The sequence below is a fragment of the Sorex fumeus genome, unplaced genomic scaffold (genome assembly GCF_029834395.1).
Source record: "Sorex fumeus unplaced genomic scaffold, SorFum_2.1 ptg000122l, whole genome shotgun sequence".
In the NCBI taxonomy this organism is placed as follows: domain Eukaryota; kingdom Metazoa; phylum Chordata; class Mammalia; order Eulipotyphla; family Soricidae; genus Sorex; species Sorex fumeus.
In genome coordinates, this window is record NW_026606179.1 from 54,629,770 (window position 1) to 54,656,204 (window position 26,435).

General features: G+C 54.9%; 2 protein-coding genes and 1 non-coding gene across 3 annotated transcripts; all 3 read left to right on the plus strand.

The window, feature by feature from the left end:
* The first annotated feature begins 747 nt into the window (after window positions 1-747).
* AARS1 (alanyl-tRNA synthetase 1) lies at window positions 748-20,134 on the plus strand. Its single transcript, XM_056135854.1, has 21 exons — window positions 748-886; window positions 2,702-2,865; window positions 3,814-4,002; window positions 4,521-4,666; window positions 5,806-5,997; window positions 7,444-7,588; window positions 7,927-8,072; window positions 9,175-9,283; window positions 9,411-9,561; window positions 10,763-10,887; window positions 11,656-11,800; window positions 13,239-13,417; window positions 14,794-14,907; window positions 16,774-16,980; window positions 17,389-17,573; window positions 17,729-17,837; window positions 18,374-18,487; window positions 18,772-18,891; window positions 19,013-19,099; window positions 19,330-19,443; window positions 19,619-20,134. The coding sequence occupies exons 2-21, from the start codon at window positions 2,722-2,724 to the stop codon at window positions 19,802-19,804; spliced, it is 2,907 nt and encodes a 968-aa protein (XP_055991829.1). The 5' UTR covers window positions 748-886; window positions 2,702-2,721; the 3' UTR covers window positions 19,805-20,134.
* Window positions 20,135-21,347: 1,213 nt separating this feature from the next.
* Window positions 21,348-22,541, plus strand: EXOSC6 (exosome component 6). The gene has a single exon (XM_056136439.1). It carries the CDS (start codon window positions 21,415-21,417, stop codon window positions 22,234-22,236), a length of 822 nt encoding a protein of 273 aa, XP_055992414.1. The 5' UTR covers window positions 21,348-21,414; the 3' UTR covers window positions 22,237-22,541.
* Window positions 22,542-25,805: 3,264 nt separating this feature from the next.
* On the plus strand, window positions 25,806-25,876 carry TRNAG-GCC (transfer RNA glycine (anticodon GCC)). Its single transcript has one exon. It is a non-coding gene; the product is annotated as a tRNA-Gly (tRNA).
* Window positions 25,877-26,435: the final 559 nt, after the last annotated feature.

Below are 26,435 nucleotides of genomic sequence, written 5' to 3' on the forward strand. Positions count from 1 at the left end.
CCACACCAAGAGGTGCTCGGGGCTACTCCAGGTTTGGTGCTCAGAGAACTATAACCTGCAGGAGATGGATCCTGGACCTCTGGCATGCGGAGTTTTAGCCTTTTGGGCGCTTTCTCCCACTCTCCCTACTCTTCAGCGGGCACTTGCAGGACAGTTCAACCTGTAAAAAGAGGGTCTCTGTTGTCATGTGTCAAGCGCAATTGAAAATTAATCTGCATGAAAGATTTCCTTTCATGACTCCTATGTATTTCTCAAAGGCAAATCTAGGAACCGACGTCAATTCAGTTGGCTCCTAAGGAGTAATCCCTTCCTTCGCTGCCCAACCCGGCAAGGCTCAAGAACCACTCCTTGGTAGTGTTCGGGGGACCATAAACGATGCTCCACCCCAAGAAAGTGAACTTTTTCCTAAATCAAATCCAAGGAGGTCTGACAAGGGCAAGCGTTTGGATAGAGACGATCTATCATCATCTTTGAGGCCCGCATGACACTCTGCAGCTAAAGGAGCATAACTATATAACAAGGGACTGGCCTGCTTCCAGCGAAAGGACCCGCTTCCCTGCCGAACTAAGGGTGGGAACGAACGCTGCCTAGGAAACCAAAATGTCGCCCTCCGCGATCCCGCATTCTGCCCCGTCACGTGACGGGCCCCGGCCCGGTCTTTCCCCGCCGTTGCATCAGCCGCAGTGGAGCCGCTTTCCCAGAAACCGACTCTCCAGCCGATTCGTGCTCGGCTTGATTGTCATGAGTGAGAACCAATAGTATCTCAGGACGTTTCGGCTCCGCCGGGCACTTTCCCACGGCGCATTTTGATTGGACGGCGCGGGGCGGCTCGGAGCGCTGTCTTGAGCTCAGGCCGGTGCAGCTGCGCGTCTGTCTAGGGGAGCAGGTAACCGCGGGCCGGGCTCGGTGGGCACTGCGGGAGGTCTTAGGGGGCGGCCCTCAGGGCTCGCAGGCCGGACACCGAGAACTCAGAGGCATTGGTGCGAGCGGTTCAGTCGAGGGCTTGAAATCGTGGCGGCCACGCCAGGCTCTTGGGCCTGACCTGGGGTGTCAGGCCCTGGGCTGGAGCTGTGGCCGGGACACTGGCACAGATGGCCTTTGTCAAACCACCGGGGTTCTGGGGAGGAGCGGCCTCCGGGGCCCTTGCTGAGGACCTGCAACATTCCCGGGAGAATCCTGGTTCCTTTTTTATTTTTCTTTTCTGGTTTTGGGACCACACCCGCGGGAATCTGGCCTCACTCCTGTTTGCGCTCAGGGATTACTCCTGGGGACCTTATGGGGTGCCGCCGATCGAACGCTGGTCAGCCTACCCTCTGTACTATTGCTCCAGCCCTTCCCGGTTACGTTAAATACCCTTTACATGAGACCTTTTTCCCTTCCATTGATTTTAATCCCCTAGGACGGTAGGCTTCGGGGTGGGGGTGGGGGGCTGTGGTCTAGAGCGTGGAGACCCACCGTGAGCTATTTTTTTTTTTTTAATTCTTAGCATTATCTTGGACTGGAGCGATAGCACAGCGGGTAGGGAGTTTGCCTTGCACGAGGCCCACCTGGTCGACCGAGTTGGATTCCTCTGCCCCTCTCGGAGAACCCTGCAAGCTACCGAGAGTATCTAGCCCAACCAGCGGCTTCCCTTGACTTATTTGATATGCTAAACACAGTAACAACAAGTTTCACAGTGTTAATGGCCCCCCCCCCAACTGATGAACAACGGGGAGGACAGTGACAGTATTATCTTAGTAACTGGTGCTGATCTGGACCTATCCCGGACCCACTCCCCTTACTGTCCGGTGGCCTCGGTGTCAGCCAGGGGGTCCTGCTGTGCTTTAACTCCATGGAGAGCTGGGCTTGCTGTACCTGTGTGCAGATTCATTGAGTCACCAGCATCCCCAGATGCGGGGATATACCTTGATCTTGAGCAAAAAGAGTCCTGCTTCCCACTTGGAATGGAATTGACAGCCTGGTGGGAAGTTGGGTGCGAAACCCGCTGTCATAGAATGGGGCTATGAGAATAAAAGGGACAGTGCTCCGGAGGGACAGTTCCTTAAACCACTGAATCGGTGTCTAGAATTAGAGACATTAAGTAGGGAAGTAGAAACAGTTCAATGGCAAGCTCTCACCCCAAAGGGCAGTGTGATCTCAGACTTCGCAGCCCCAGGGCTTCAGGGCCCTCCTTGTGCCACCTTGCACCCCATTCAGCCTATACATATATTTACGTGCAGTAAATGAATGAGTGATGGTGCAGCTTTTAATAGTCTCAGGCTCCATGGCTTCTCTTATCCAGTAGACTTAAGTCTTTGGGGGTTTTTGTCTTTGGGGCCACGCCTGGCTATGCTCAGGTCTTACTCCTGGCTCTGCGCTCAGGGATCAGCCCTGGTGGGCTTGAGGGGCCAAATGGGATGTCAGGGATTGCAAAGCAAGCACCGTACCCTCCCATACACATGCTAGAGCCTTTTTCCCTAGTTATTTCTGTGTATGGCTGTCTCCTCATCGAAGGATCTGGGCTGTACTGGGAGAGTACCTGGGGCTGTGCTCTACTGAGGGCAGGTTTTGCTTTGATGAGTTAGCCCTGGGCGTTACAGTGTAGAGTTTTGGCGTCAAATTCCTGTGCCTTTACTTGTCCTGAGAAGCCAGGAGTCTTGTGTGAAGTCTGTTGATCTTAGTTTCGTTTACCCTCATTTCTCTTCATTGTTTCCTTGGGTAGTGCTATAGGTTCGTTTCAAAATGGACTCGACCCTAACAGCAAGTGAAATCCGGCAGCGATTCATCGATTTCTTCAAGAGACATGAACACACCTATGTTCATTCATCCGCCACCATCCCGTTGGATGATCCCACTTTGCTCTTTGCCAATGCCGGCATGAACCAGGTAAGGGTTTTGCTTTTCCTCTTGGCTCTCTTCCCCTGGAGAGCAGCGGGGCAGTGATAATGGCCAGATCCCCGGAGGCGGCCAGAACCAGGCTATGGCATTTGTCTTGCACATGGCTGACTGGCGACTCAGGATCCCTTGAGCAGTGCTAGGAGTGATCCCTGAGCACAGAGCCAGGAATAAAAAGTTGTGGAAAAGAAAAAACAAAGCAGAACATCAACTTCACCTTCATTCCTATTCATTCCTATTGATATTACTCCTGGCTCTGCTCAAGGATCACCCCTCTGCAATGCTGGGGTTAAACCAGGGTCAGCTGCGTGCAAGGCAAGCACCTTACCTCCTGTACATGTTCCAGTCCCCTCCCTCATTGTTTTTATGGCCAAGTAAGCACACAGATGTTCAGAATAATGCCTTCCAGAAAGATGGCAAGGATCTTACCATTGCAGACAGCCTTTAGCTCACAGCCTTTGGTACTGACCGTGTGGCCTTGACGAACCAGAGCCAGGGAGAAACTTGCTTCTTGACCGGCTACTTGTGCACCAGCCCCTGAAACCATGGGCCTCCAATGCTTCAGAACTTGGGGCTGTGTAGATCACCAGCTGAGTTGTTTGTGCATGTCTCTTCCAGTCAGACCTGCAGCTCTTGAGAAACTCAAAAGGCCCCTTTCGAATGCCCTGCCACAGAGGCAGGGTAGGATGGAGGGGGTGGGAGGTGGGAGGGATACTGGGATCAGTGGTGGTGGAGAATGGGCACTGGTAGAGGGATGGGTATTCAATCATTGTATAACTGAAACCCAAGCACAAAAATTTGTAAGTCTACAACTGTACCTCATGATGTTTCACTAATAAAAATTGAAAAGTAAATAAACAAAATACAATATGCGGGCATGAGATAAGAAAGAAGCATGTTATGAAGGAAAAAATTCAAAAAGGCCCCTTTCTTTTTCAGTTCAAGCCTATCTTCCTGAACACTATTGATCCCTCTCACCCGATGGCAAAGCTGAGCAGAGCTGCCAATACCCAGAAATGCATCCGAGCAGGAGGCAAGCACAATGACCTGGACGACGTGGGCAAGGATGTGTACCATCACACCTTTTTTGAGATGTTGGGCTCTTGGTCTTTTGGAGATTATTTTAAGGTAAGGCAGAAGTAAAGTGGAAAATCTGTTGGTCTTAGCCAGCTAGCTAGTTCTTTACTTTTGTTTTCCCTGTTTGTTCTTGTTTGGGGTAATACCTAGCAATGCTCAGGGTTACTCCTGGCTCTGCACTCAGGAATTATTCCTGGTGGTGCTGGGGGACCATATGAGATACTGGGGATCAAACCAGGTCAGCCATGTGCAAGGCCAATGCCCTGTTCACAGTACTGTCACTCCAAGCAACTCCCCCCTCTCCCCCACCAAGCTGGTCCTTTCCATTGAGAATTTGGGATCTCCGTTTGCCTGTTTTAAGACAATGAAATCCCATGATCTGGGAGATGCCAGAGTGATGGAAATTGATCCTGTCTTTTGAGAGGAGTGTCTAATTCAGTGACTTCAGATTATATTAGATTTCTGATACAAATTGATTTATCAGGAAGATGTTCAGATTTCTGTTCTTTTAAGTTCATTCCCAGTTGATTCAGATGTGATCGTTTTTTACATCTCTCTGCTTTTTGTAGGAATTGGCGTGTAAGATGGCACTGGAACTTCTCACCCAAGAGTTTGGCATTCCTGTGGAAAGACTCTATGTTACTTACTTTGGTGGGGATGAATCAGCGGGCTTAGAACCAGACCTGGAGTGCAAGCAGATCTGGCAAAATCTGGGGTAAGGTGCAGCTTCCATGCTGAGGGTATGAAGGAAAAAATAATTCCAACAATTAGGGCTGGAGGGTCCCAGCACTACCTCTGGCCTCTGAGCACAAAACCAAAACATAAGAAAGCCCAACAAATGCTATAAGGAACATAATCTGGTCCAATGCAGCACAAATATTTTCATTTTCCTATTTTTTCTTTCTCTATATACACTTATTATTTTGTTTGGTTCTTTTTGGGTCATACCTGGAGGTGCTTAGGCGCTACTCCTGGCTCTGCACTCGGGAAGTACTCGTGGCGGTGCTGGGGGTCCATATAGGATGCCGGGGATCAAACCTAGGTCTGCCATGTGCCAGGAAAATGCCCTACCCACTGTACTGCTGCTCCAGCCCCACCTACACATATTTTAAATTATGATCATATCATATCTTGTATTTTACATTCTGTTTCACAGACTCTTTTATTGGTTTTTGTTTTTGTTTTGAGGCCACACCTAGTGGTCCTCAGGGCTTCCGCCTGGCTCTGCACTCAGGGATCACTCCTGGTGGTGCTCAGGGGGACCATATGTGATGCTGGGGATGGAACCCGGGTCAGCCGCATGCAGGGCAAATACTCTACCTGCTGTACTGTTGCTTTGGCCCCTGTTGTGGACACTCTTGAGAGAACTGTTGTCTCTTAGAGGATTTGTAGGCAGGCTTAGCATTAGTTTTTGCCACAGGGTTTCATTCTTAGAAATTTGTAATAATCCGGGCCTGGAACACACTATAGTGGGTAGGGTGCTTCCTTTGCACGCAGCTGGCCTAGGCTCAATCTCTGGCATACCATTTTGTCCCTTGAGCACTGCTGGGTATGGCTCTAAAACAAACAAAAACAAAAAGAAATGATGGGTCAGAATGATAGTAGAGGAGGTAGGGCGTTTACCTTGCACACCAACCCGGATTCAATCCCTGGCATCCCATATGGTCCCCCAAGCAATGCCAGGAGTAATTCCTGAGTGCAGAGCCAGGAGTTACCCCTGAGCAGAGCCAGGTGTAACCCAAAAGCCCCCCCCAAAAAAAGAAATTTGTAAGAATCCCCCTTTGTAATGGAGATAATCCTGGGCAGAATCCCCTTCAGTAGCTGTAACGGGGCTTTTCTTTCCGCCCTCTGCAGGCTGGATGACAGCAAAATCCTTCCCGGCAATATGAAGGACAACTTCTGGGAGATGGGTGACACGGGCCCCTGTGGTCCCTGCAGTGAGATCCACTACGACCGGATTGGCGGTCGGGATGCAGCACATCTTGTCAACCAGGATGACCCCAACGTGTTGGAGATCTGGAACCTTGTCTTCATCCAGTATAACAGGTGACCTTGGGGCCTTGCCCTTGACCTACATGTTGGAGAAAGCATGACTTCGAGCATGTGACTATCATCTATCTCTTCATCCTTGTCTTTGCAGACAGGACAGGGCTGATACAGGCATCAGGAATCTGAGAGAGAGGAGAGAGTGGGTAGGGGAGGGAGGGAGAGGAAGAGCTAGCTCTTCCAGCCGTGGAAGAAAGGGAGGAGGGAGGAAGAAAGCTGTCTTCAAGCCTGTGTTGTCCTTTGAAAATGTATCTCACTGGCTTCTCTGTTTCTTTGCTTGCTCATTTCCACTCTAGAAAATCCCGTTCTCTCTGCAACACATCATTTCCCTCTTTCTGTCCTCTCACATTTTTCTAAGCAGGTTTTATTAAATAAAAATCTATCTTATGGGCCGGAGATACAGTGCAGTGGGTAGGCACTGCCTTGCATACGGCCAAGCTGGGTTTAGTCCCTGGCACCCTACATGATCCGTTGAGCCCACCAGGAATGATCCCTGGGTGCAGAGCCAGGAGTAAACCCTGAGCACCACTCGGTGTGCCCCTCTCTCTCCCCCGCCAGAAAAACCAAATGAACAATCTTAGGAAAGAAAGAGAGAAAGAAGACTAGGGCTAGTCTTTTATAAAGTAGTTGGAGTTGACGTAATACTTGTTTAAAGACAATTCTCATCATTTTTCCTCTTAATTTGGATTGCAATTCAGTTTGTTTATTTATTTATTGGAAACAGCCTTGTTGGAAAGTAGAAGGGAAAGGGAAGGAAACTCCCCACTGGGGAGGAACTTAATATAGTACTAAGTTTTAAGTTCAGGACATGCAGTTTTAAAGTTTATTTCCTTTAAATAAGACTTTTTTTTTGAATAATTAAAAATTTTTTAACTGCCATGAATTACAGCGTTACAAAGTTATTTTTTTTTTTTTGGGTTGTACCCAATGATATTGTGGGGTTACTACTGACTCAGCACTCGGGAATTACTCCTGGCGGTCCTTGGGGTGCCATATGGGGTTCCGGGAATCAACCCTGGGTTGGCCGTGTGCAAGGCAAACACCCTCCCCTCTGTACTATCACTCCAGCCCCAGATATATTCATTATTAAGTTTCAGACATACTCATTTCAATCAGCCTAATCAATGGCTGAAAAATTAGCAATACTACTACATTTAAAAAAATTTTTTTTTAGGCATACTATGTTCCAACCGCAATCCCTTTTCCTGTGTCCACTCCCTTCCACCAACGTCCCCAGTTTCCCTCCCATCCCCCATCTCTAGAGCAGGTACTTTTCCCATCCAGAAGCTTGTCTCTTCAACATACCACCCCAGAGTTCTTCTTTCCATCCTTCCCCTTCCCCCCATCACGACAGGCAGAGGCAAATGGCAAACTTGCGGTCAGCTTGGGGCGGCAGGTGAGTCGGCAGGCCTCGGTGTCAGCCTCCTGTTTCTCGGCCCCGCGCAGGGAGGCCGACGGCGTCCTGAAGCCTCTCCCCAAGAAGAGCATCGACACGGGCATGGGCCTGGAGCGGCTGGTGTCCGTGCTGCAGAACAAGATGTCCAACTATGACACTGACCTCTTCGTCCCGTACTTCGAAGCCATTCAAAAGGTACTGGTCTCAGCCAATACCGCAGGCCTGGCCGGGGACCCTCCCACCCCTCACCCCCCACCCCCGCTGGCCCTCCACGGGGCTGTCCCAGATGCTGCACCAGGGGAACCCTAGAAGCCTCAACTAGGTCCATCCTTGATAACGAGGCCTTGGCTGGGCTCCTGACGCGGCTGGCTTTACTCAGAGGCGCTTTACTACTGCTGCTGCCGCCGTTCCTGGGCTTGGAGGACCTGGCAGGGGGTCGGTCCACTTCTCCTTATGCCTCCTCAGCCTTCTCACAACCTCCAGGCCAGACAGTGCCAGGGGCTGCTTCCTGATGCCTCCGGGTTTGTGTCTAGGGCACAGGCGCACGGCCATACTCAGGGAAAGTGGGCGCTGACGACGCGGACGGGATCGACATGGCCTACCGGGTGTTGGCTGACCACGCGCGGACCATCACCGTGGCCCTGGCGGATGGCGGCCGGCCCGACAACACAGGCCGGGGGTGAGTTGAGGGTCGGCCCTGTGACTTTCGGGCCCCCCTTCTTGGCCTTCTTTACTCCCTTATAATTGCCTTTCTGTCTCTTTGGAGGAAGGTCTTTAATTTTGGTGTTTTTTTTTTGGGGGGGGGGCGTGTCCACACCTGGTGATGCTAAGGGCTTACTCCTGGCTCTGCACTCAGGAATCACTCCTGGGAAAGTGGTTAGACTATATGGGATGCCGGTGATCAAACCTGGTCAGCCTCCTGCAAGGCATGCTCCATACCCTGATACTATCACTCCAAGCCCGGAAGCCCTTTTTTCGGGGGGAGAAGGGGTCACACCCGGCAATGCTCAGGGGTTATTCCTGGCTCTGCACTCAGGAATCACTCCTGGCGGTGCTCGGGGAACCATATGGGATGCTGGGAATCGAATCCGGGTTGGCCGCATGCAAGGCAAATGCCCTACCTGCTGTGCTATCGCTCCAGCTCCAGGCCCTTTATTTTCTGTGGGTGAAGACAGTCAGTTCTAGAGCAAGGGAGAAGGTTCGGAGTCCCGGAGCACATACTTTTCACTGCAGAGGGCTGGTTCCTTTCCCAGCCCATGTGGTCCCCCAAGCATGAGACCTTGAGTAAGCCCCTACCAGGTGCCCCAAAACCAAAGCTGGAAAAATAAGAATCGGTTCAAGTTAAAGAGCTGCAGTAGAATAAATAGCAGTATTCCTACATTAAAAAAAAAAAAAGAGCTGCAGTGATACTAAATCTTTGCTGCTCAGGTACAAGGTTGACTTTAAGTTTGTCTTGAGAGGCTACTTACTGTCGGGTAGGTATTGACGACCTCTGGGCAGCTTGGACCTGGGGTCGTGGACATCAAGTCTTCGTCCCTCAGTACTTCCTGCCTCTCTGGGCCCATAGATCATGGTTGGAAAGCAGATGAGGGTTATGCCAGGTCATCCTCGGTGCGTGGCCCTTGCGGGTCTGGTACGGTTTTATGTTGGAATGATTTTTGGTGACCTTGGAGAGTGCAGCGAGCAGCAGGCAGAGGGCAAAACTGGTGCTTTAGATAGAATTCCAGAGTACCCCCTGCAAAATGTCACCTAGCAGAGGGACTGGGCTCTGCTTCTTACAGGTATGTGTTGAGACGGATTCTCCGCCGGGCAGTTCGCTACTCCCATGAAAAGCTCAACGCCAGCAGAGGGTTCTTCGCTACCTTAGTGGACGTTGTTGTACAGTCCCTGGTAAGTGCATTTCCCTGCTGACAGCTTCTGCAGGGAAGCACAGGCCTGGGCCGGGCATGGTGGGCACAGCATGCTGCCAGAGAGCCTTTCGAGGGGCCCGGTTTCCCTATTGGTGTTTCTCCCTCAGGGAGATGCATTCCCTGAGCTCAAGAAGGATCCAGATATGGTGAAGGACATCATTAATGAAGAAGAAGTGCAGTTTCTCAAGACTCTGAGCAGAGGGCGGCGCATCCTAGACCGAAAAATTCAGAGTCTTGGAGACAGCAAGACCATTCCCGGTAAGGACCAGTTGGCCCCTTCCCTGGCCAAGCCATTTCCTCTTCAAGTTTATTTCAACAGGCTGACAGTCATCAACCCATGTCTGCAGAGGCTGGGCAGATGCTTTGTGAAAAGACATTCTGTGTAACAGGGAATTAATAGGGCCAGAGAGAGAGTACAGGGGTGAAGGCAGTGTCCCTCTGACGCAGGTTCAGTCCCCAACACCAAGCACTGCCAAGTACTGCCAAGGCTCACTCCTGAGCAAGGAGCCAGAAACATTCCCTGAGCACTGCCAGACAGCTCGCTCACTCTCTCTCTCTCTCTCTCTCTCACACACACACACACACACACACACACACACACACACACACACACACGCGGGCGCGCGCCAACCAAAGGGGGAAATTAAATTTATAGTAAAATTACAAAAACACTGCATTTTTGTGGAAATTTACCCTATAATTCAGAAGCAAAAAGTGAATGTTCTCTTCCCCAAAATTTATCAGAAGTAACAACCCAACTGTGTATTCAGTAGTTACTCTTTAACTGTACAAATATTTGTGGATTTTGTTTTCTTTTGTTTTTTGGCGTCAAAACCAGCGCGGGTTCAAGATTTCTAAGACTCTATATTTATACAGCAACATATCCTCATGCCATGTACATTTCTATTATATAGGTAACGTGTGTATAGAAAGTCTGTATTCCGATGTTTGTGAAATGAAAGTGTGTATATCATGAAAAAAAAAAAAAACCAGTGATGCTTAGGGGTTACTCCTGGCTCTGCACTCAATAATAACTCCTGGCAGTGCTCAGAAGACCATATGTAGTGCGTGAATTGAACCCAGCATTCAAGCCAAGCCCCCTACCTGCTGTACTGTCTCTCTAGCCCAGTGATGCCTTGTGTTTTTTTTTTTTTTTTTTTCACTTTATTTGAACACTGTGGTTTACAAAGCTGTTCATGCTGCACTGGTTACAGGCATTCAATATTCCAAAATCAATCCCACCATCACTGTGACCTCCCACCCCACATTCTCCCCATGTTCCCAACCACCCCTCAAGCCTGCCCCCACAGTAGGCATAAGCTCATTTATTTAATAGTGTTTGCTACCACTAAATGAGATGCATTGGTTCTAATCCTGCCATCTCTGCTGCGTTCTGGGAAGTTTTGGTGGGAAAGGGTGCTGCCATGTCACTCTAACATCCTTCCTTTGTCCTGTGTAGGGGACACTGCGTGGCTTCTTTATGACACTTACGGGTTCCCAGTGGACCTCACGGGACTGATCGCTGAGGAGAAGGGCATGCTGGTCGATATGGAGGGCTTTGAAGAGGAGAGGAAACTGGCCCAGGTAAAGAGTCTCGGGCATGAGCAGAAGCCCAGCACCAAGCATCGTAAGGACTCAGCAGCAAAGCAAGAGTCCTTGCACCAAAGTCTTTGGCCTTTGGTTGGTTTTGGGGCCACACCACGCAGTTCTTGGGGGCTTCTCCTGGTGGTGCTCGAATATGTGGTGATGGAGGGCCCCTGCATGCAAAGCATGTACTGAGCTACCTCACCCCTGTCAAAGACTCTCCGGGTCAGACTTAGAAATACTTTTTTTTGGTTTGGGAGCTACACCCAGCAGTGTTCAGGCCTTACTCCTGGCTCTGCATTCAGGGATCACTCCTGGCAGGGTTCAGGAGACCATCTGGGGTTCTGGGACTGAGTCCAGGCAGGATGTGTGCAAAGCAAGTGCTGTAGCTGCTGTATTACCCCTCCAGTACACAGAAATCAGTTTTTTCCCTAGACCAGTGGGTCTCACCTCAGAATGATTCCTCTCTGGACCCCCAGCCCCCCAGAACATTTGAAGCCCCAAGAATATTTGAAATCATTTTTGTTTTCCACGGCTGGGGACAGGATCCCACTTACATCTAGTGGGTAAAGACCAGGGGTGCCACTCCATACCCTACAGTGTCAGGACAGGACCTCTGCCCCCTGCACAAAGACTTATGCCCCTTGATGTCATGGCACCGAGATGGAAAAAGCCAATTCTGGAGCTTCACATCCAACACTGCTTAGTTAGTGCCTTTGAGCTGTTCAAAGTTTCAGGTTAACTTACGAGCATTTGTCTTGCGGGCAGCTGAAATCCCAGGGCAAGGGAGCTGGAGGAGAGGACCTCATTATGCTGGACATCTATGCCATTGAAGAGCTCCGGGAAAAGGGTCTCCAGGCAACAGATGACTCCCCAAAGTACAATTACCACTCGGACTCCAGCGGTAGCTACGGTACGTTACTCTGCTCCCCTGGGTCTTTATCAGAGGACCAAGTTCTCTATACTAGTTTCTTCTGTGGTGGTTAATAGTCATGCTCCATAAATTTATACGCAGATTCTTGGTGACTGGTTTTCTTCAATCTTTATTTTGGAATTATAGATTCACAGGAAACTGTTAAAAAGGGAGATTCCTTATACCCTTCCCCTCGCTTCCCCCTAATTGTGATAATATGTTTTGGGTGGGGGACACACGTGGTGATGCTCAGGGGTTTCTCCTGGCTCTGTGCTCAGGGGTCAGTCCCGGCAGGCTCAGGAAACCACATGGGATGCCGGGGCTCAGACCTGGGTTAGCCTCATGCAAGGCTAACGCCCCTACCTTTACAGGCCCTTTTGGAATAATGACTTGCAGAAATAAGGATAAAATCCATGGTGACCGCTGTATTTTGCATCAAGTCAATAACATTCTGAACTTAAGAAGGAAACAAAAGAAAAAGAAACAGGCGATACACGCTTTTGCTCTTTTTTTCCAACTTTATCTTTTTGGCTAAAATATTCAAGGATATCTAAAAAACAAGCATGTCCTTTGTGAACTGACCTTGAGCATGGAATGTTTAACTGCTCTTAAAGTCTAGTCATACTCAGTACGTTTGTGCTCAGTAGCGCAGAGGGGGATGACCACCTATCCCAATTTCCCAGAACTGTCCCAGTTTTAACACTGAAAGGCTCACAGCCTGGACACGCCTCAGTCCCAAGCAATGCAGGGTGCACAGTCAGCCTGCTGAGTACTGCATGGGTCTGCTCGGTCAGCCTGCTGGGTACTGCATCGGTCTACTTGCTAATGCCCCTTCATGCAGTCTCAGGGCTGGACTAGCCTTCAGAACATAGACGTTTAGGAACTTTTTTTTTTTCTTTTTTGGGTCACACCTGGCGATGCACAGAGGTTACTGCTGGCTCATGCACTCAGAAATTACACCTGGTGGTGCTTAGGGGACCATATGGAATGCTAGGAATAGAATCCGGGCCAGCCGCATGCAAGGCAAATGCCCTACCCGCTGTACTATCACTCCAGCCCCTTAATTTAAATTTTTTTTTTTGATCGGGATGAGATCAGTTGCCTTCTACTTTATACTCCATCAAATGCAGTTTGCTACTTTTGGTACATCAGTGGTGTAGAGTGAGATGTTGCCTGCACGCTTTAGAAGCATTTTAGAAATAGAATCCTAGGGCCGGAGCCATAATACAGCAGGTATTTGCCTGGGTTCGATGCCCGGCATCCCATATGGTCCCCTCCACTGCCAGGAGTAATTCTTGAGTGTAGAGCCAGGTGAAAGCCTTGAGCACCACTGGGTGTAGCCCCAGAAAAACAAAAGCAGAGGGAGGGAGGAAGGGAAAGGGGCAAGCCAGCAGAAACTGTGCAGATGGAATCACTAGCCCTTCTCCCCTGCCCGCAGCATTTGAGAGCACGGTGGCCACGGTGCTGGCCCTGCGCAGGGATAAGATGTTCGTGGATGAGGTGTCCACGGGCCAGGAGTGTGGCGTGGTGCTGGACAAGACCTGCTTCTACGCTGAGCAAGGAGGACAGATCTACGACGAAGGCTACCTGGTGAAGCTGGAGGACAGCAGTGAGGATGTGAGCCCGCTTGGGAGCAGCCGCGGGGGGGTCCCTTGACACTTTCTCTAAGAGGGGATCTACTGCTTTGTTGTTTCTTGGGGGGCCAAGCACACTGGTGCTAGAGGGCCAAGACCACATCAGACGATGTTGGGGGCTGCCCAGCCCTGCCAGGCCATGGCCGCAGCCCCAGGAGCAGATACTTGCCCCGAGTAAACCCAGATTAAGGCACACACCTTGCTGTAGCCGACGCTAGTTTGATCCTCTTGCCTGCAAGCCTTTCTGTTCTCTCAAAGCCAGGCCCTTATAGCCAGCCTGCTTTGGTTGGTCTTGGGTTCTTCCATAAATACAGAGATTCTTTTTATTCATTTGTAGGTCTGGTTTTGGGGGGAGAGGGGGGTGGATATCTGGCAGTCCTCAGTGGCTGCTACTCCTGATTCTGTGCTCAAGGGTTACTCTTAGCAGTGCTTGTTTGGTGGAGGGCGACTGTAAGTGGACCAGGCTCAGCCACATGCCAGGCAAACCCCTTACTATCTCTTCAGTCCCCTGAGAGGCAGCTTTCTTTTGGTTTTGGTTTTTGGGCCACACCTGGCAGTACTCTTGGCTCTGCACATATAGGAATTATTCCTGGTGGTGCTCGGGGACTTGAACCTAGGTTGGCCACATGCAAGGCAAGCTTCCTACCCACTATGCCATCACTCTGGCCCCAAAGGCAGCATCTAAAGAATACTCACCCTTCTATTTTTTTCAAAATTTTGGCTATTTTGGTCACACCCGGTTTTGCTCAGGGTTTACTCCTGGCAGTGCTTGGGGACCATATGGGATGCCAGGGATCGAACTGGGTTGGCTGTGTGAAGGCAGACACCCTACCCGTTATACATTGCTCTGGCCCAGAATACTCACCTGTGTGGTCCCCCAAGCACTTCCAGGTTTTATTGTTTGTTTGTTTTTGAGTCACACCCGGTGATGCACAGGGGTTACTCCCGGCTCTTCACTCAGGAATTTCTCCCGGTGGTGCTCAGGGGAAACAAGGAATGCTGGGAATCAAACCCAATTTGGCGGCATGCAAGGCAAACACCCTACGTGCTGTGCTGTCGCTCCAGCCCCAGCACTTCCAGTTTTGATCCTTGAGTAGAGAGCCTGAGTCAGCGTGGAGCACCACCAGATTTGACCCAATAAACAAACTTAAAATGAATTTTTGGCTTGGGAGGATAGCCCAGCACTAGAGCAATTGAATTGCATGTGTGTGGTGCTGGGTCCAATCTTGGTCACCAGCAAATCTCATACATACACAGGTAAAAATCACATATGCGGGTCTCTCTGTATTCACGCCAACCTACACACCCGTGGGTATTTTCGGAACTGACATGCTTCCACCTTGCCTCCTCCACTCTTAGAAAACTGAGTTCACGGTGAAGAACACACAGGTGCGAGGCGGGTACGTGCTGCACGTGGGGACCATCTACGGCAGCCTGCAGGTGGGGGACCGCGTCCGGCTGTTCATCGATGAGGTGAGCTGCGTCACTCTGCTGCACAGGGGCTGGTCAGTTATTGCCCGAGTTCTGCATGGATGGGGTGAGCGGGGACCAAGAGACAATGGAGGCAGCATGCTGGCACTCTGATGGGGGTGGCATGCTGCACCCTCTTACAGGGCTGTATGTCAGGGCACTGCCTGACTATAAAAGTGTAGCTATGCCCACCTGTGCTCAGAGCTTCCTCCTGGCTCTGCACTCAGGGGTCACTCCCGGTGGGGCTCAGGGGACCATATTGGGTGCCACAGATCAAACCTGGATCAGCCATATACAAGGCAAGTGCTGTACTCTCTGGCCCCACAGACCAATCATTGACCAGAACTTAGTCCTTGGCTGAGTTCCACCTCCAGACCTAGCTGGGGATGCCCCAGCAACTTAGCATCTGAGAAATGTTACCTTTCTTCTGGGCAACATGTGTCCAACTAAAATTTCTAGTGCAGATTTGTGATGGGGCTATGCCCATTGTCAGTTGCAGATTTTTATTGTAGGGGCCAGAGAGAGGAACCCAGGTTTAAGGCACACGCCTTGCTGTAACTGATGCTAGTTTGATCCGCTCAGCCTTTCCAGGCATGGTCTTGGAAACCCCGAACGGCATTGGGTGGCCTGGGTTATCCCTGGCAATAGCCCGGGGAGCATCACCTCCTCGGACCCTCTCATTGGACCACAGATCTGGTGGGCTGAGAAGCTCGGAGGGCCCCGAGGTCTCCTGCATATCACTTCAGAGGTTTCCCCCACCCCAGGAAAACCTAGGAAATACACATTTTAAGTTGAAAATGCATTTATGAGGCCAGAGAGCTAGTGTTTTTTGTTTTGTTTTGTTTTTTAAAATTTTTATTAGTGAAGGGACCGGAGCGATAGCACAGCGGGGAGGGCGTTTGCCTTGAACGCGACCGACCTGGGTTCGATCCCCGGCATCCCATATGGTCCCCCAAGCACCGCCAGGAGTAATTCCTGAGTGCAGAGCCAGGAGTGACCCCTGAGCATTGCTGGGTGTGACCCAAAAAGCAAAAAAAAAAAAAAATTTTATTAGTGAAACACCATGAGGTACAATTGTAGACTTACAAATTTTTGTGCTTGGGTTTTGGTTATACAATGATTGAGTACCCCGGAGAGCTAGTTTTTAAGGGGCTGGAGCCCAGGGTCTGAATTCAGGAACCTTCAGTGGGCCAGATGGGGCCCAGACTCTTGAATGCTGGAACCTTCCGTGGGCCTGATGGGGTCACGGTCTGGATGTAGTCACCTTGGATCCGTCCTTGGCATTGCTGTCTTGTTCCCTGGGAGCATCAGTGGGAGTAGCCCCTGGCACAAAGCCAGGCTTGGATGTGGTCCCACTCCCCAAATGATGCATTTAAGGGGGAGGAATAGAAAGTTTGAAAAGGGGTGTACACACTTAATACACCTGGCCTATTGAACAGCATAGTAACTCAGCATAAACTGAAATCATTCGGACACCTACATTAGCTTCTGGCTGGGCCAAGTTATCGCAGTTAGGAAGTGTCACTAGCATGTGGCCTCAGCTGAGTACTGCATGAGGTGGGAGGTAAGAAGACAAACCGATATGCTGGAAACACTTGCCGGGGTGCATTCTGGTGTCTCTGTGATCAGGGGGCTGAAGGGGACGCCTTGGGGGCGCCCCCATCAATACAGGGCTGTGATGTCACATCCGGCTCACTCTGGAGGAGACCTAGATCTGATGTGTGCGGGTATTGCTTCTGCACTGCCCTAAAGCGGAGACATTTTCAGTGTCGTGAGTGGGGAACTAGCTCAGGGGAGAAGGTGAGGCCAGGAGGGGGTCAGCGCAGTTGCTGGCCGGCCTCTCCACCAGCTCCTCCACCTGCCCCACAGCCCCGCCGCAGACCCGTCATGAGCAACCACACGGCCACCCACATCCTCAACTTCGCGCTGCGCTCTGTGCTGGGGGAGGCCGACCAGAGAGGCTCCCTGGTCGCGCCCGACCGCCTGCGGTTCGACTTCACAGCCAAGGGGGCCATGTCTACCGAACAGATCAAGAAGGCCGAGGAGATTGCTAACGGGATGATTGAAGCAGCCAAGGTGGGTTGGGTCCCGGGCCCTGGAGCCTCCTGCCTTCTGCACCATCACCTGGTACCCAGGAGCTTCTGCACCAGCCCAGGGACCAGTCCCTACTTGGCGGGCAGATTTCCTTCAGGCAGTGCTTCTCAGATCTGCCCAGTAGGGGGCAGTAATGGAGGCTGGTGAAGGAGTTTGTGTGTATGTGTGAGGGGCGGGGAGGAGGTTGGTGAGTCCACGGGCAGACAGAAATCCTGATACACAGTCCATGTACCTTTTGACACGATACTTGAAAGTTCTTGTGATTCCCTGGTCTGGCTTTGGGTGGCTCTGGCTATTGATTGGGTGGAGGTGGGCTTAGAAACCCAGAGTGGCCGCTGCCCGCTGCCCCAGAGAATGTGCCCAGCTTGTTCTCTCTGCCCGCTTTTGCAGCCAGTCTACACCCAGGATTGTCCCCTAGCAGCAGCGAAAGCCATCCAGGGCCTGCGGGCTGTGTTTGACGAGACCTATCCTGACCCCGTGCGTGTCGTCTCCATTGGGGTCCCGGTGTCCAAGCTGTTGGATGACCCCTCGGGTCCTGCTGGCTCCCTCACTTCCGTGGAGTTCTGTGGAGGAACGTGAGTGGCTCGGTGTGGGGTGGGGCCTTCATCCACTGACTCCTCAAGGGAGCCTCCTGGGAGGGACTAATCTCACAGGGCTCCCAGGCAGTGGTGAGGACCAGGGCACCTGGCTCGGCTTCCTCGTCACCCCCAACTCTGTGTCCTGCCACCAGGCACCTGCAGAATTCGAGCCACGCGGGCGCTTTTGTGATCGTGAATGAAGAAGCTATTGCCAAGGGCATCCGGCGGATTGTGGGCGTCACGGGTGCGGAAGCCCAGAAGGTGAGCAGACGTGGGACCCGGGATGACAGTCTAGGCAGCGCTGCCCTGGGGGATATCCCGGCTCCTGCTGCCGTCTCCTGCTCTGTTTCCTCTGGAGAAGCCTGTGGAGTTCTGCTCTCGGTGCAAGGGAATGGCCACCCACCCGCCTCTGGGTGCATCATTGCTGCCGTGGCACCAGCACCCTCAGCCCTGGCCCATGTCTCCTGGGGGGTTGGGGGGAGGTGCCTCTGGAGTCTGAGGACTGTTGCTTTGGGTGGTGGGGCCTGTCACTTGTGGCCGATGTCTGTGGAAACCTGCAGGTGACCATTTCTGGGTAATAAGGGCTGTGCCTTGAGTTCTTGGGCAGCCCCTGACCCTGTGTGGTTCAGCCTTTCTGCTGGCCAGTAAGGCCCGTGAGGCAGTGCTCCTCTGGAGCACAGGAAACCGCCGCTGTTGAGGCAGGCATGTGTGCGGGCCCACAGCCTGCCACCTGTGCCCGCCCCTGATTACAGACAGGATGACCTGACCCAGATCTGTCCCTGACCGTTCCCTTCCAGGCCTTGCGGAAAGCAGAGAGCCTGAAGAATTCCCTCTCGGACATGGAGGCCAAAGTCAAGGCCCAGACTGCACCGAATAAGGACGTGCAGAAGGAGATCGCAGACCTTGGTGAGGTAGGGACCCTCTACTGCCCACCCCCTCTCTCCTCACCCTGGCTCTGGGGGCTTCCTGCATGCCCAGAACAGGTGGGCACACTGCCAGCTGGGGTCCAGGTTTCTCTTTCCTGGCCCTTCTAGAAGGTGACCAGTCGAGACCCGTGGGTCCTGTTTTGTTTACTTCCTTTGAGGCATTAGTCGGGCAGGACTCGGGTGTTTGAAGCCAGAGGGGTGAGATGGGCTGGACCCTTGTGCTCTTGCTCCCGTGTCCGACCCAAATGGCCTTCCGGTTCTGGTTCTAGGCCCTGGCCACCGCGGTGATCCCCCAGTGGCAGAAGGATGAATTCCGGGAGCATCTCAAATCCCTGAAGAAAGTCATGGATGACCTGGACCGTGCCAGCAAAGCCGACGTCCAGAAACGAGTGAGTCCTGGCCCGGGCTGCAGGGGCGCCTGACGCTCTGCCCCCAGGGGCATGCAGGCTGTAGTCTGGGCAGCGGCTGGGCCTAGCCCTGACTCCTTTCTGGGGGACTCCCTCCCTTCAGGTGTTGGAGAAGACGAAGCAGCTCATCGACAGCAACCCCAACCAGCCCCTCGTCATCCTGGAGATGGAGAGCGGCGCTTCGGCCAAGGCAACTCAGGGCTGGGGCTCCCTCCCACGCATGCCGGGCACGCCGGGCCTGTTGTCTGCTGCCTCCCACCCTGGGCTCCCTTCAGCTCTGGCTGCCTGAGGACCCCCTGCCTGGCACTGAGCGTCCCTTCCCGAGGCTGTCGCCGTCAAGCTCCTCGGACTGCCCCTGCTCTAAGGCTGGGGGCTGCTCTGAGAACCGCCGCCTGGCCTGATCCCAGCTTCTCCCCACAGGCCCTGAATGAAGCATTGAAGCTCTTCAAGACGCATTCCCCTCAGACATCTGCCATGCTCTTCACGGTGGACAACGAGGCCGGCAAAATCACGTGCTTGTGTCAAGTCCCCCAGGTCAGAGCTCTGTGCTGCGTGTGCCCGCGGGGGGCTTTTCCTACGGGAGTGTGGATCTCCGAGCTGTCTGGCGAGACCCCCAGGGGCCCTTAGTCAGCATCTAGCCGCATCCCCCGGGGCTCTGCTTTCTCCAGCCCATCTTTCTTGACTCCCGCTCTCCACTTTTCTCTTCCAGAACGCAGCCAATCGGGGCCTGAAAGCCAGCGAGTGGGTCCAGCAGGTGTCCGGCCTGATGGATGGCAAAGGGGGTGGCAAAGATGTGTCCGCGCAAGCCACAGGCAAGAACGTGGGCTGCCTGCAGGAGGCACTGCAGCTGGCCACTTCCTTCGCCCAGCTCCGCTTGGGAGATGTCAAGAACTGAGGGGAGGCCCAGCTCCCATGGGGCAGTGCGGCCCTCGCCCAGGTGGACCGTCCCAGCCACAAGGACACTTGAATCTCGGGACGTTTAAACTCTCTCACCTGCCTGCCTAACCCAGCAGTAACTGGAGCTCACCTGGGAGCCGGCCGGTGCCCACATTACATTTCTGCCCTGCGCCGTCCACATTGGCACCGCCCGTCTAGAACCACTTTCCCAGGGTTGCTATTTATCATCCTCGCACTCATGTCTACCTATGAACTCTGCAGGACGGAGGCTCTGGGCTGTAGACAGGAGCCACCTGTGCTGCAGAGAATTAAAGGACCATGTGCAATACTTGATGATGTCGTGTGATCTCAAACCTTGGGCCGTTGCCCCTGGGTCCCTGGTTGTGGGCAGAACAAAGGCTGTGGCCCGCACTGGCTTCTGTTTGTAAGAAGTCCTCCGTCCTGCTCCAAAACCCTGTACGTGGGGGTGGCCCCTGGGATTGACTCAAGCAAGGTAACTGGAGGTGGAGTGAGAGAGGGAAGGCCTTAATCATTCTATTAAAGATACTCCCAGCAATTTCTAAATACTATGAGGGAGGGCCCTCCCCCCCCCCCCCCCCCCCCCGCAAGAGAACCCCACTAGTGCTTAGGCCTCCATTCCTCCATTCCTCTGGCCCTTCTGATGTTGGGGTCAGGCAGTGCCTTGGAAGCCTCCACTGGCCATCCCATCGTTTTTCCTTCCCTGATCCGGAGGACAGTGAACATGGAGCCCTCTCCTGCCCTGACTGTCTCACCCACTTTGTACCCACATGTGAAGACAGCTGAAGTCGGGAACGGACCGCAGGGAGGTTGAAGGTACCCTTGACTGCTGCTGCTGCCGCATTTCACGTCTGAGTATGGCAGGCTGCTCCCGGTTGCAGGGTTGTTCAGCTCAGAGCAGGCAGAGGGCCAGGCTTCAAGATATGTGCCAGGGAAACAAAGTTCACCGTCCAGTGTTGGGGAGAGCTATTTATTCATGCACTGATGCCACTGAACGTCACAGCCCAGTGTGAGGGATAGGTGGTTCATTCATTCATTCATTCATTTATTTATGCCACTCTGGGCACTGAGGTCACCGGAATGAACCAGATGAAAGGTTTGCCCCTCTTGGGCGAGGGCAGTGAGAAACACGGATAAAATAGTCACACCAAAAGTGCAAGTTTCGGGATCGGAGAGAGAGTAAGGGGATCAAGGGCTTTTCCTTGCACGCGTTACACCCCGCTCAATCCCCAGCAACCGCATACGGTTTCCCCAGCATCGCAGGTGGAGCACGGCCGGGGGTGATCCTTGAAGGCAGTGCCAGGAGCGAAGCCCTGGGGATGGCCGGTTACAAACCCCGTAAGCAAATTTTAACTAATTCAGTGTTTCCAAGTGAAGGACTTAAGCCCTGGCCCCAGGAGGCTTCCGGCCGTGCCCGGAACCCGGAGCCCCCGCCTCAACCCCCGCCCCGCCCCCCGGCGCAGGGGGCGGGGCGCGCCGCGAGCCGCTTCCCGACAGTCCCCGCACGCGCACGCGCGGCGTGAACCGGGCGGAAGCGCGGGCGAGCCGGGCCGGCGGCCGGGCGGAAGCGGCACGCACGCCGGGGCCGCCATGCCTGGGGACCACCGCCGCATCCGCGGGCCCGAGGAGTCGCAGCCGCCGCAGCTGTACGCCGCCGAGGAGGAGGCCGAGGCGCCCGCGCCGCGCGACCCGACGCGGCTGCGGCCCGTGTACGCGCGCGCGGGGCTGCTGAGCCAGGCCAAAGGCTCGGCCTACCTGGAGGCGGGAGGCACCAAGGTGCTGTGCGCCGTGTCGGGCCCGCGCCAGGCCGAGGGCGGCGAGCGCGGCGGCGGCCCGGCGGGCGCGGGCGGCGAGGCCCCCGCCGCGCTGCGCGGCCGCCTGCTCTGCGACTTCCGCCGCGCGCCGTTCGCCGGCCGCCGGCGCCGCGCCCCGCAGGGCGGCGGGGAGGAGCGCGAGCTGGCGCTGGCGCTGCAGGAGGCGCTGGAGCCGGCCGTGCGCCTGGGCCGCTACCCGCGCGCGCAGCTCGAGGTGTCGGCGCTGCTGCTCGAGGACGGCGGCTCGGCGCTGGCCGCCGCGCTCACGGCCGCCGCGCTCGCCCTGGCCGACGCGGGCATCGAGATGTACGACCTGGTGGTGGGCTGCGGCCTGAGCCGCGCCGCCGACCCCGCGGCCGCCTGGCTGCTGGACCCCACGCGGCTCGAGGAGGAGTGCGCCGCCGCCAGCCTCACCGTGGCGCTCATGCCGGTGCTCAACCAGGTGGCCGGCCTGCTGGGCAGCGGGGAGGGCGGCCCGACCGAGAGCTGGGCCGAGGCCGTGCGCCTGGGCCTCGAGGGCTGCCAGCGCCTCTACCCCGTGCTGCAGCAGTGCCTGGTGCGCGCCGCCCGCCGGAGGGGCGCCGCCGCGCCGCCCTGAGGACCCGCCGCCCGCCACGCTGCACCCCGGAGAGAGGATCGGTTCCCGTCGCCGCGCGCCGCCGTGGCGCTGGACGAGCCACTGGGTTGGTCGCGCCGAAACTGTTCCATCAGGATCCTTTGGTAACCTTGGAGAAACCAGCGAATGCCGCCCGGGTCGCGGGGGGAGGGGCTGCGGATGAACTGGCCTGGAGCACAGCACCCCGAGGAACTGCACCCTGTCCCGCAGCCCAGACTGAGCCCGGCTGTCGCGAAACTGCTTTGGGCCGAAGGAAGAAGGACCAGGGGGCCTGTGCCTTCTCGTTGGTTTCTGAACTGAAAACAAAACTCTTTTAAAAAAAAAAACAAACGTAAAAAGTCCTTTTGGTGTTTCTTGGTACAGGATTTCAGGGAACAGGCCCCTGCCTAGCAGGGCAGTGTGTTTCCGAACCCAGGTGTGAAGGGCTGGCTATGGTTAATGGAGAGAAGCGTGCCCAGGGGAATTTGTCCTCAGAGGGCCACTGCAGCAGCACAGGGAGGGGTGTGACCCCTGGAGCACGCGGGCACCCCCAGCCCCCTGATTGAGTGTTGGGGCAGGATGACAGCTCCGACTTGAGCAGCGGGAAAGGGTTTGTTTCTGGGGGAAGCGGGGTCCTACCCTTCCTCCACCGTGTTCAGAGCAGCACAGCCGGGGCCTCCTCTGCTGCTAGAATAGGGGTGAAAATAGGGGTGCAGACTGGCTTCATTACCCTGAGCCCATGTTCTGGCTGGGCGGGGTGGATTGACAGGTACACTGCTGGAAGAACTTGAGACTGGGAAGCAGAAACAGCCTTGACACTTGTTGGGCGGAGATGGTCTGACCAGAGGCCCCTAGAGGTGAAATTCCTGGTCCCCACAGCAAGGGGTGGGTGGGCTTGGTGTGTGTGGCTAGGAAGGGTTGTCCCTGGGCCCCGAGGACCAGAGGGTGTAGGGGAAAGAAACATTCTATTTTTCCCTTCCTAGCAATACATTTGTGCCCAGAACTAGGTATGAAGTACACAAGCAGCAGACAAGATGCAAACAAGGTCTACAAGGATCCTCCTTACCCCTGCTTTTTATTTATTTTAGAGACCACAAGCACTGGTGGTATTTAATAAGACTTTGAACATTGGTGCCAGAGGTGGATTCCCGGTCTCCTGCATGCAAAGCAGGTGCTCAACCAGTTTAGCTCTGGCTGCGGTATCCCCATCCAGAAGGGTAGAGTAGTGGGGAGTCAGGAACAAGAAAAGGGGGATTTGGGGGAATGGGTCAAAGACTTCACAGCTCACTGGGACTGTAGAAACAGTTCTGTGTACCACCTGCAAGAGAAAATTGGACTGGCGGGGCTTGAGGTGGTATTTGGCAGTTAGACTGGGCTGTCCCGCACAGGACCTGCCCAGCTGCCCCTTGTAAGAGGCGTCGCTACTACCTGAGGATGCTGAACTGGTATCAGGCATTTGCCAACTCCTCTGATGACCTCTGAGGCTTTTGCCACCAAAGAGAGGTGGTTTGGAGGAGTCTGCCTCACTTGCCCTCTCGAACAGTGCTTTGGAGACAGAACCACCAATGGGCCACAGACAGTACGAAGGTTAAGGCACTTGCCTCTCACGTGGTTTGGGGCACAACCCGGGTTCAGATCCTGCATATGGCCCCCTACATGGTGAGCAAAGGGGCCAGTGGGCAGGCCAGGAAGGCCACGTGTGCAGCTCCACCGGCAGGAAATAGCAGGTCTCAACCCCCACCTCCCATTTTGTGTGTTTTTCTTAAAATTCTAAAGCGGGAGCAGGAATCAGGTCAAAGAATAGTCCTCCTGGGGCTGGTGTGACTTGGGCCTTCTGGAGCCCAGTAGCTGTGCTGGGAACAACCAGATAGGTGGACAAAGGGACTCCCCAGCAGCCCCTGACAGCATGACCCCGGGGAGAGGGTGTGGCTGCAGAGAAGTTTCAACCATTTAGTCCTGTCTCCTGCCCAGGTCAGGAGCCACAGCTTCCCAGGGGAGCTCCTCAGACAGCCAAAGGGCGGCAAAGGGCAGCTGTCTGAGCTGCAGTGAGCTTGCTAGGTGTGCTCCAGAGGTCCGTGATAATTCCTCGGCGATGCTTCAAACCTACCTTCATGGACCGCTGGGGTGGCTTGGGCAGCACGCCCACATGTGTAAGACCCTGCAAAACAAGTAAACTGTCCCTCCTGGGCAGTCAGAACTCATTTAACTGAGCCCACCTGGACATCTGAGCTCTATGGTGGAAGTTGTAACTTCCCCTCAAACACGGGGAGAGGATGGAGGTGCCGAGGCACCCCAGCCACACACTGCCACCTCTGTACCGGCCTCTCACCTCCGGAACCCTCAATCCCAGGGCTCCTGTTCACCGCTGTTCAGGGGAGTCACCGGCCAGTGACAGAGGGTCAATACTAACGACCTCAAAGCCACCAGGATCCCCAAGCCCCAGGAACAGCAGGGGTGTGTATGTTGGGTGGGGAAGGATGGGGAGAGGGAGGCCCTGGGAAAGCTTGAGGCAGGAGCCAGGGAGCTGGGAGGAGCCTGGCCTGGACTCCCCGACTTCTGCTGGTGCTGGTGCGCCAGAGTACAGCCAGCAGTGTGCCTGGTTTCAGCTCAACTGCCCCACGAGGGAGGGGATAGGGCATAGCACTGGGTTTCCACCAGCTGGCTGTGGGCTCAGGAACAGCAAGGAGAGGGTCATGCTCCTGCTGTGTCATACAGAGGCTTTGTGGGGATCAAAGCTGCTCTGAGCCTCCAATCCACAGGAACACTAAGGATCTTTACAGGGCAAAGCTGATGAGTGGGGGTGGGGCGGAGGGGGGTGTCTTCCCTTCATTTGGGAAGGCCGGGGACAATCCTCTAGGCTTCCCCAGCAAAGAATGAAAGAGAAAGTTAAGTCTGTTGCCAAAGCTACCTGGGGACGCCAAAGCCTTTAAGGGGTGTGTGGGTGTCGGCAGGATGTAGGGCCAAAGGGCGGGCGGGGGTAAAGGCCAAACTCCCTTCACTTGGACCCGGAACCGAACCCGGGGAGAGAGACTGGCCCCGGCTCTCACCGCCTCTGCTCAGGCATGTCTCCTGCCACCGTATTCCAGGGACAGGACGGGCGGGCGGGGACGACCCAGACGGGCAGCAGGTCCCTCCGGGGCAGGACGGGCTATGTGGGGGGCCGCAGCCGCCGCTCAGGCCCCCAGCCCGGGGCTCGGCGGGTAGGGTGAGCCGGCAAAGCCCGCAGTCACGGCTCCAGCTGAGAAAAGCGCGCGCCTCGGCGGGTCCCTGGGCGGAAAAGAGCGGGGGCTCGGGGGTCCTTCCCTCCCGCGGGGTCCGAGCTCTGTCGGGGAGATCTCCCATCACCCCAGGGAGTGGCCGGGGAGGGCGGCCCGGGACCCACAGGGCGCAGATCCGGGGGTGGGAGGCGGGTCCTGGGGGCGCGGGAGCGGGAACCCCAGGCCGGGGAATTCTTGCTCCGCCGGGCCCTCCCGGGCTGCCTGGGACCCCCTGGTGTCCGCTTTCGGCTTGCACTGCCGCGGAGACCGGCCGTGGACCACCTGAGCCGCAAAAACACACCCTACTTCGTCGCGGCATTGGTGGTTCAGTGGTAGAATTCTCGCCTGCCACGCGGGAGGCCCGGGTTCGATTCCCGGCCAATGCATGACTCAAGATTTTAGCCTTTTTTTTTTTTTCTTTTTTTTCTTAAACCACACGAGAGTGATCAGAGACAGATGTGCGAAACAAAACCAGGCTCTCGCCACCCGCTTAGTTCACGGCTGGGGCCTGCGCCCTGGAGGTGCGGCGCGTGGCGGGGCGTTTGGGCTTCAGGGCGCATGCGCCGTTTCTGCTGCCCGGGCTCTGCCCACCGCGGGGGTGTCCGCACACTGGCCCGGAGGTGAGTCAGGAGTCCAGGGAGCTGCGACAGGGAGAGGCTGCTCGCGCCGCCGTGCCCGGGGCTCCTTCCTGCAGGGGTTCAGGCGCTCGTGAAAACGCCCGGGAGAGAGGCCGGAGCGCGTGCACCCGGCCGAGCTGTGCCCCCTGTGCACGGGGATACTGTGCCCCCTGGGTCGGTGGGGGGCTCAGCTAGGGGCTGGGAGAGGGTTACTCATCAGTCCCGGGGAGCCCAGGGCAGAGCAGGCGGTGAGCCTGCTTCTGGCTGCGGTTCCCTGGCCAGGTCTGGGTGCTGAGGGATGTGGGGGGGGGGGGAGGGGCCCCCCGTG

Bases quoted from the DNA above. Each gene is read 5' to 3' on its own strand.
- AARS1 (XM_056135854.1), top strand. From the start codon at position 2,722: ATGGACTCGACCCTAACAGCAAGTGAAATCCGGCAGCGATTCATCGAT. The intron at 13,418-14,793 runs GTGAGCCCGCTT...CTCCACTCTTAG, and splicing joins TGGAGGACAGCAGTGAGGAT to AAAACTGAGTTCACGGTGAA. The intron at 18,892-19,012 runs GTGAGTCCTGGC...CCCTCCCTTCAG, and splicing joins AAGCCGACGTCCAGAAACGA to GTGTTGGAGAAGACGAAGCA.
- EXOSC6 (XM_056136439.1), top strand. From the start codon at position 21,415: ATGCCTGGGGACCACCGCCGCATCCGCGGGCCCGAGGAGTCGCAGCCG.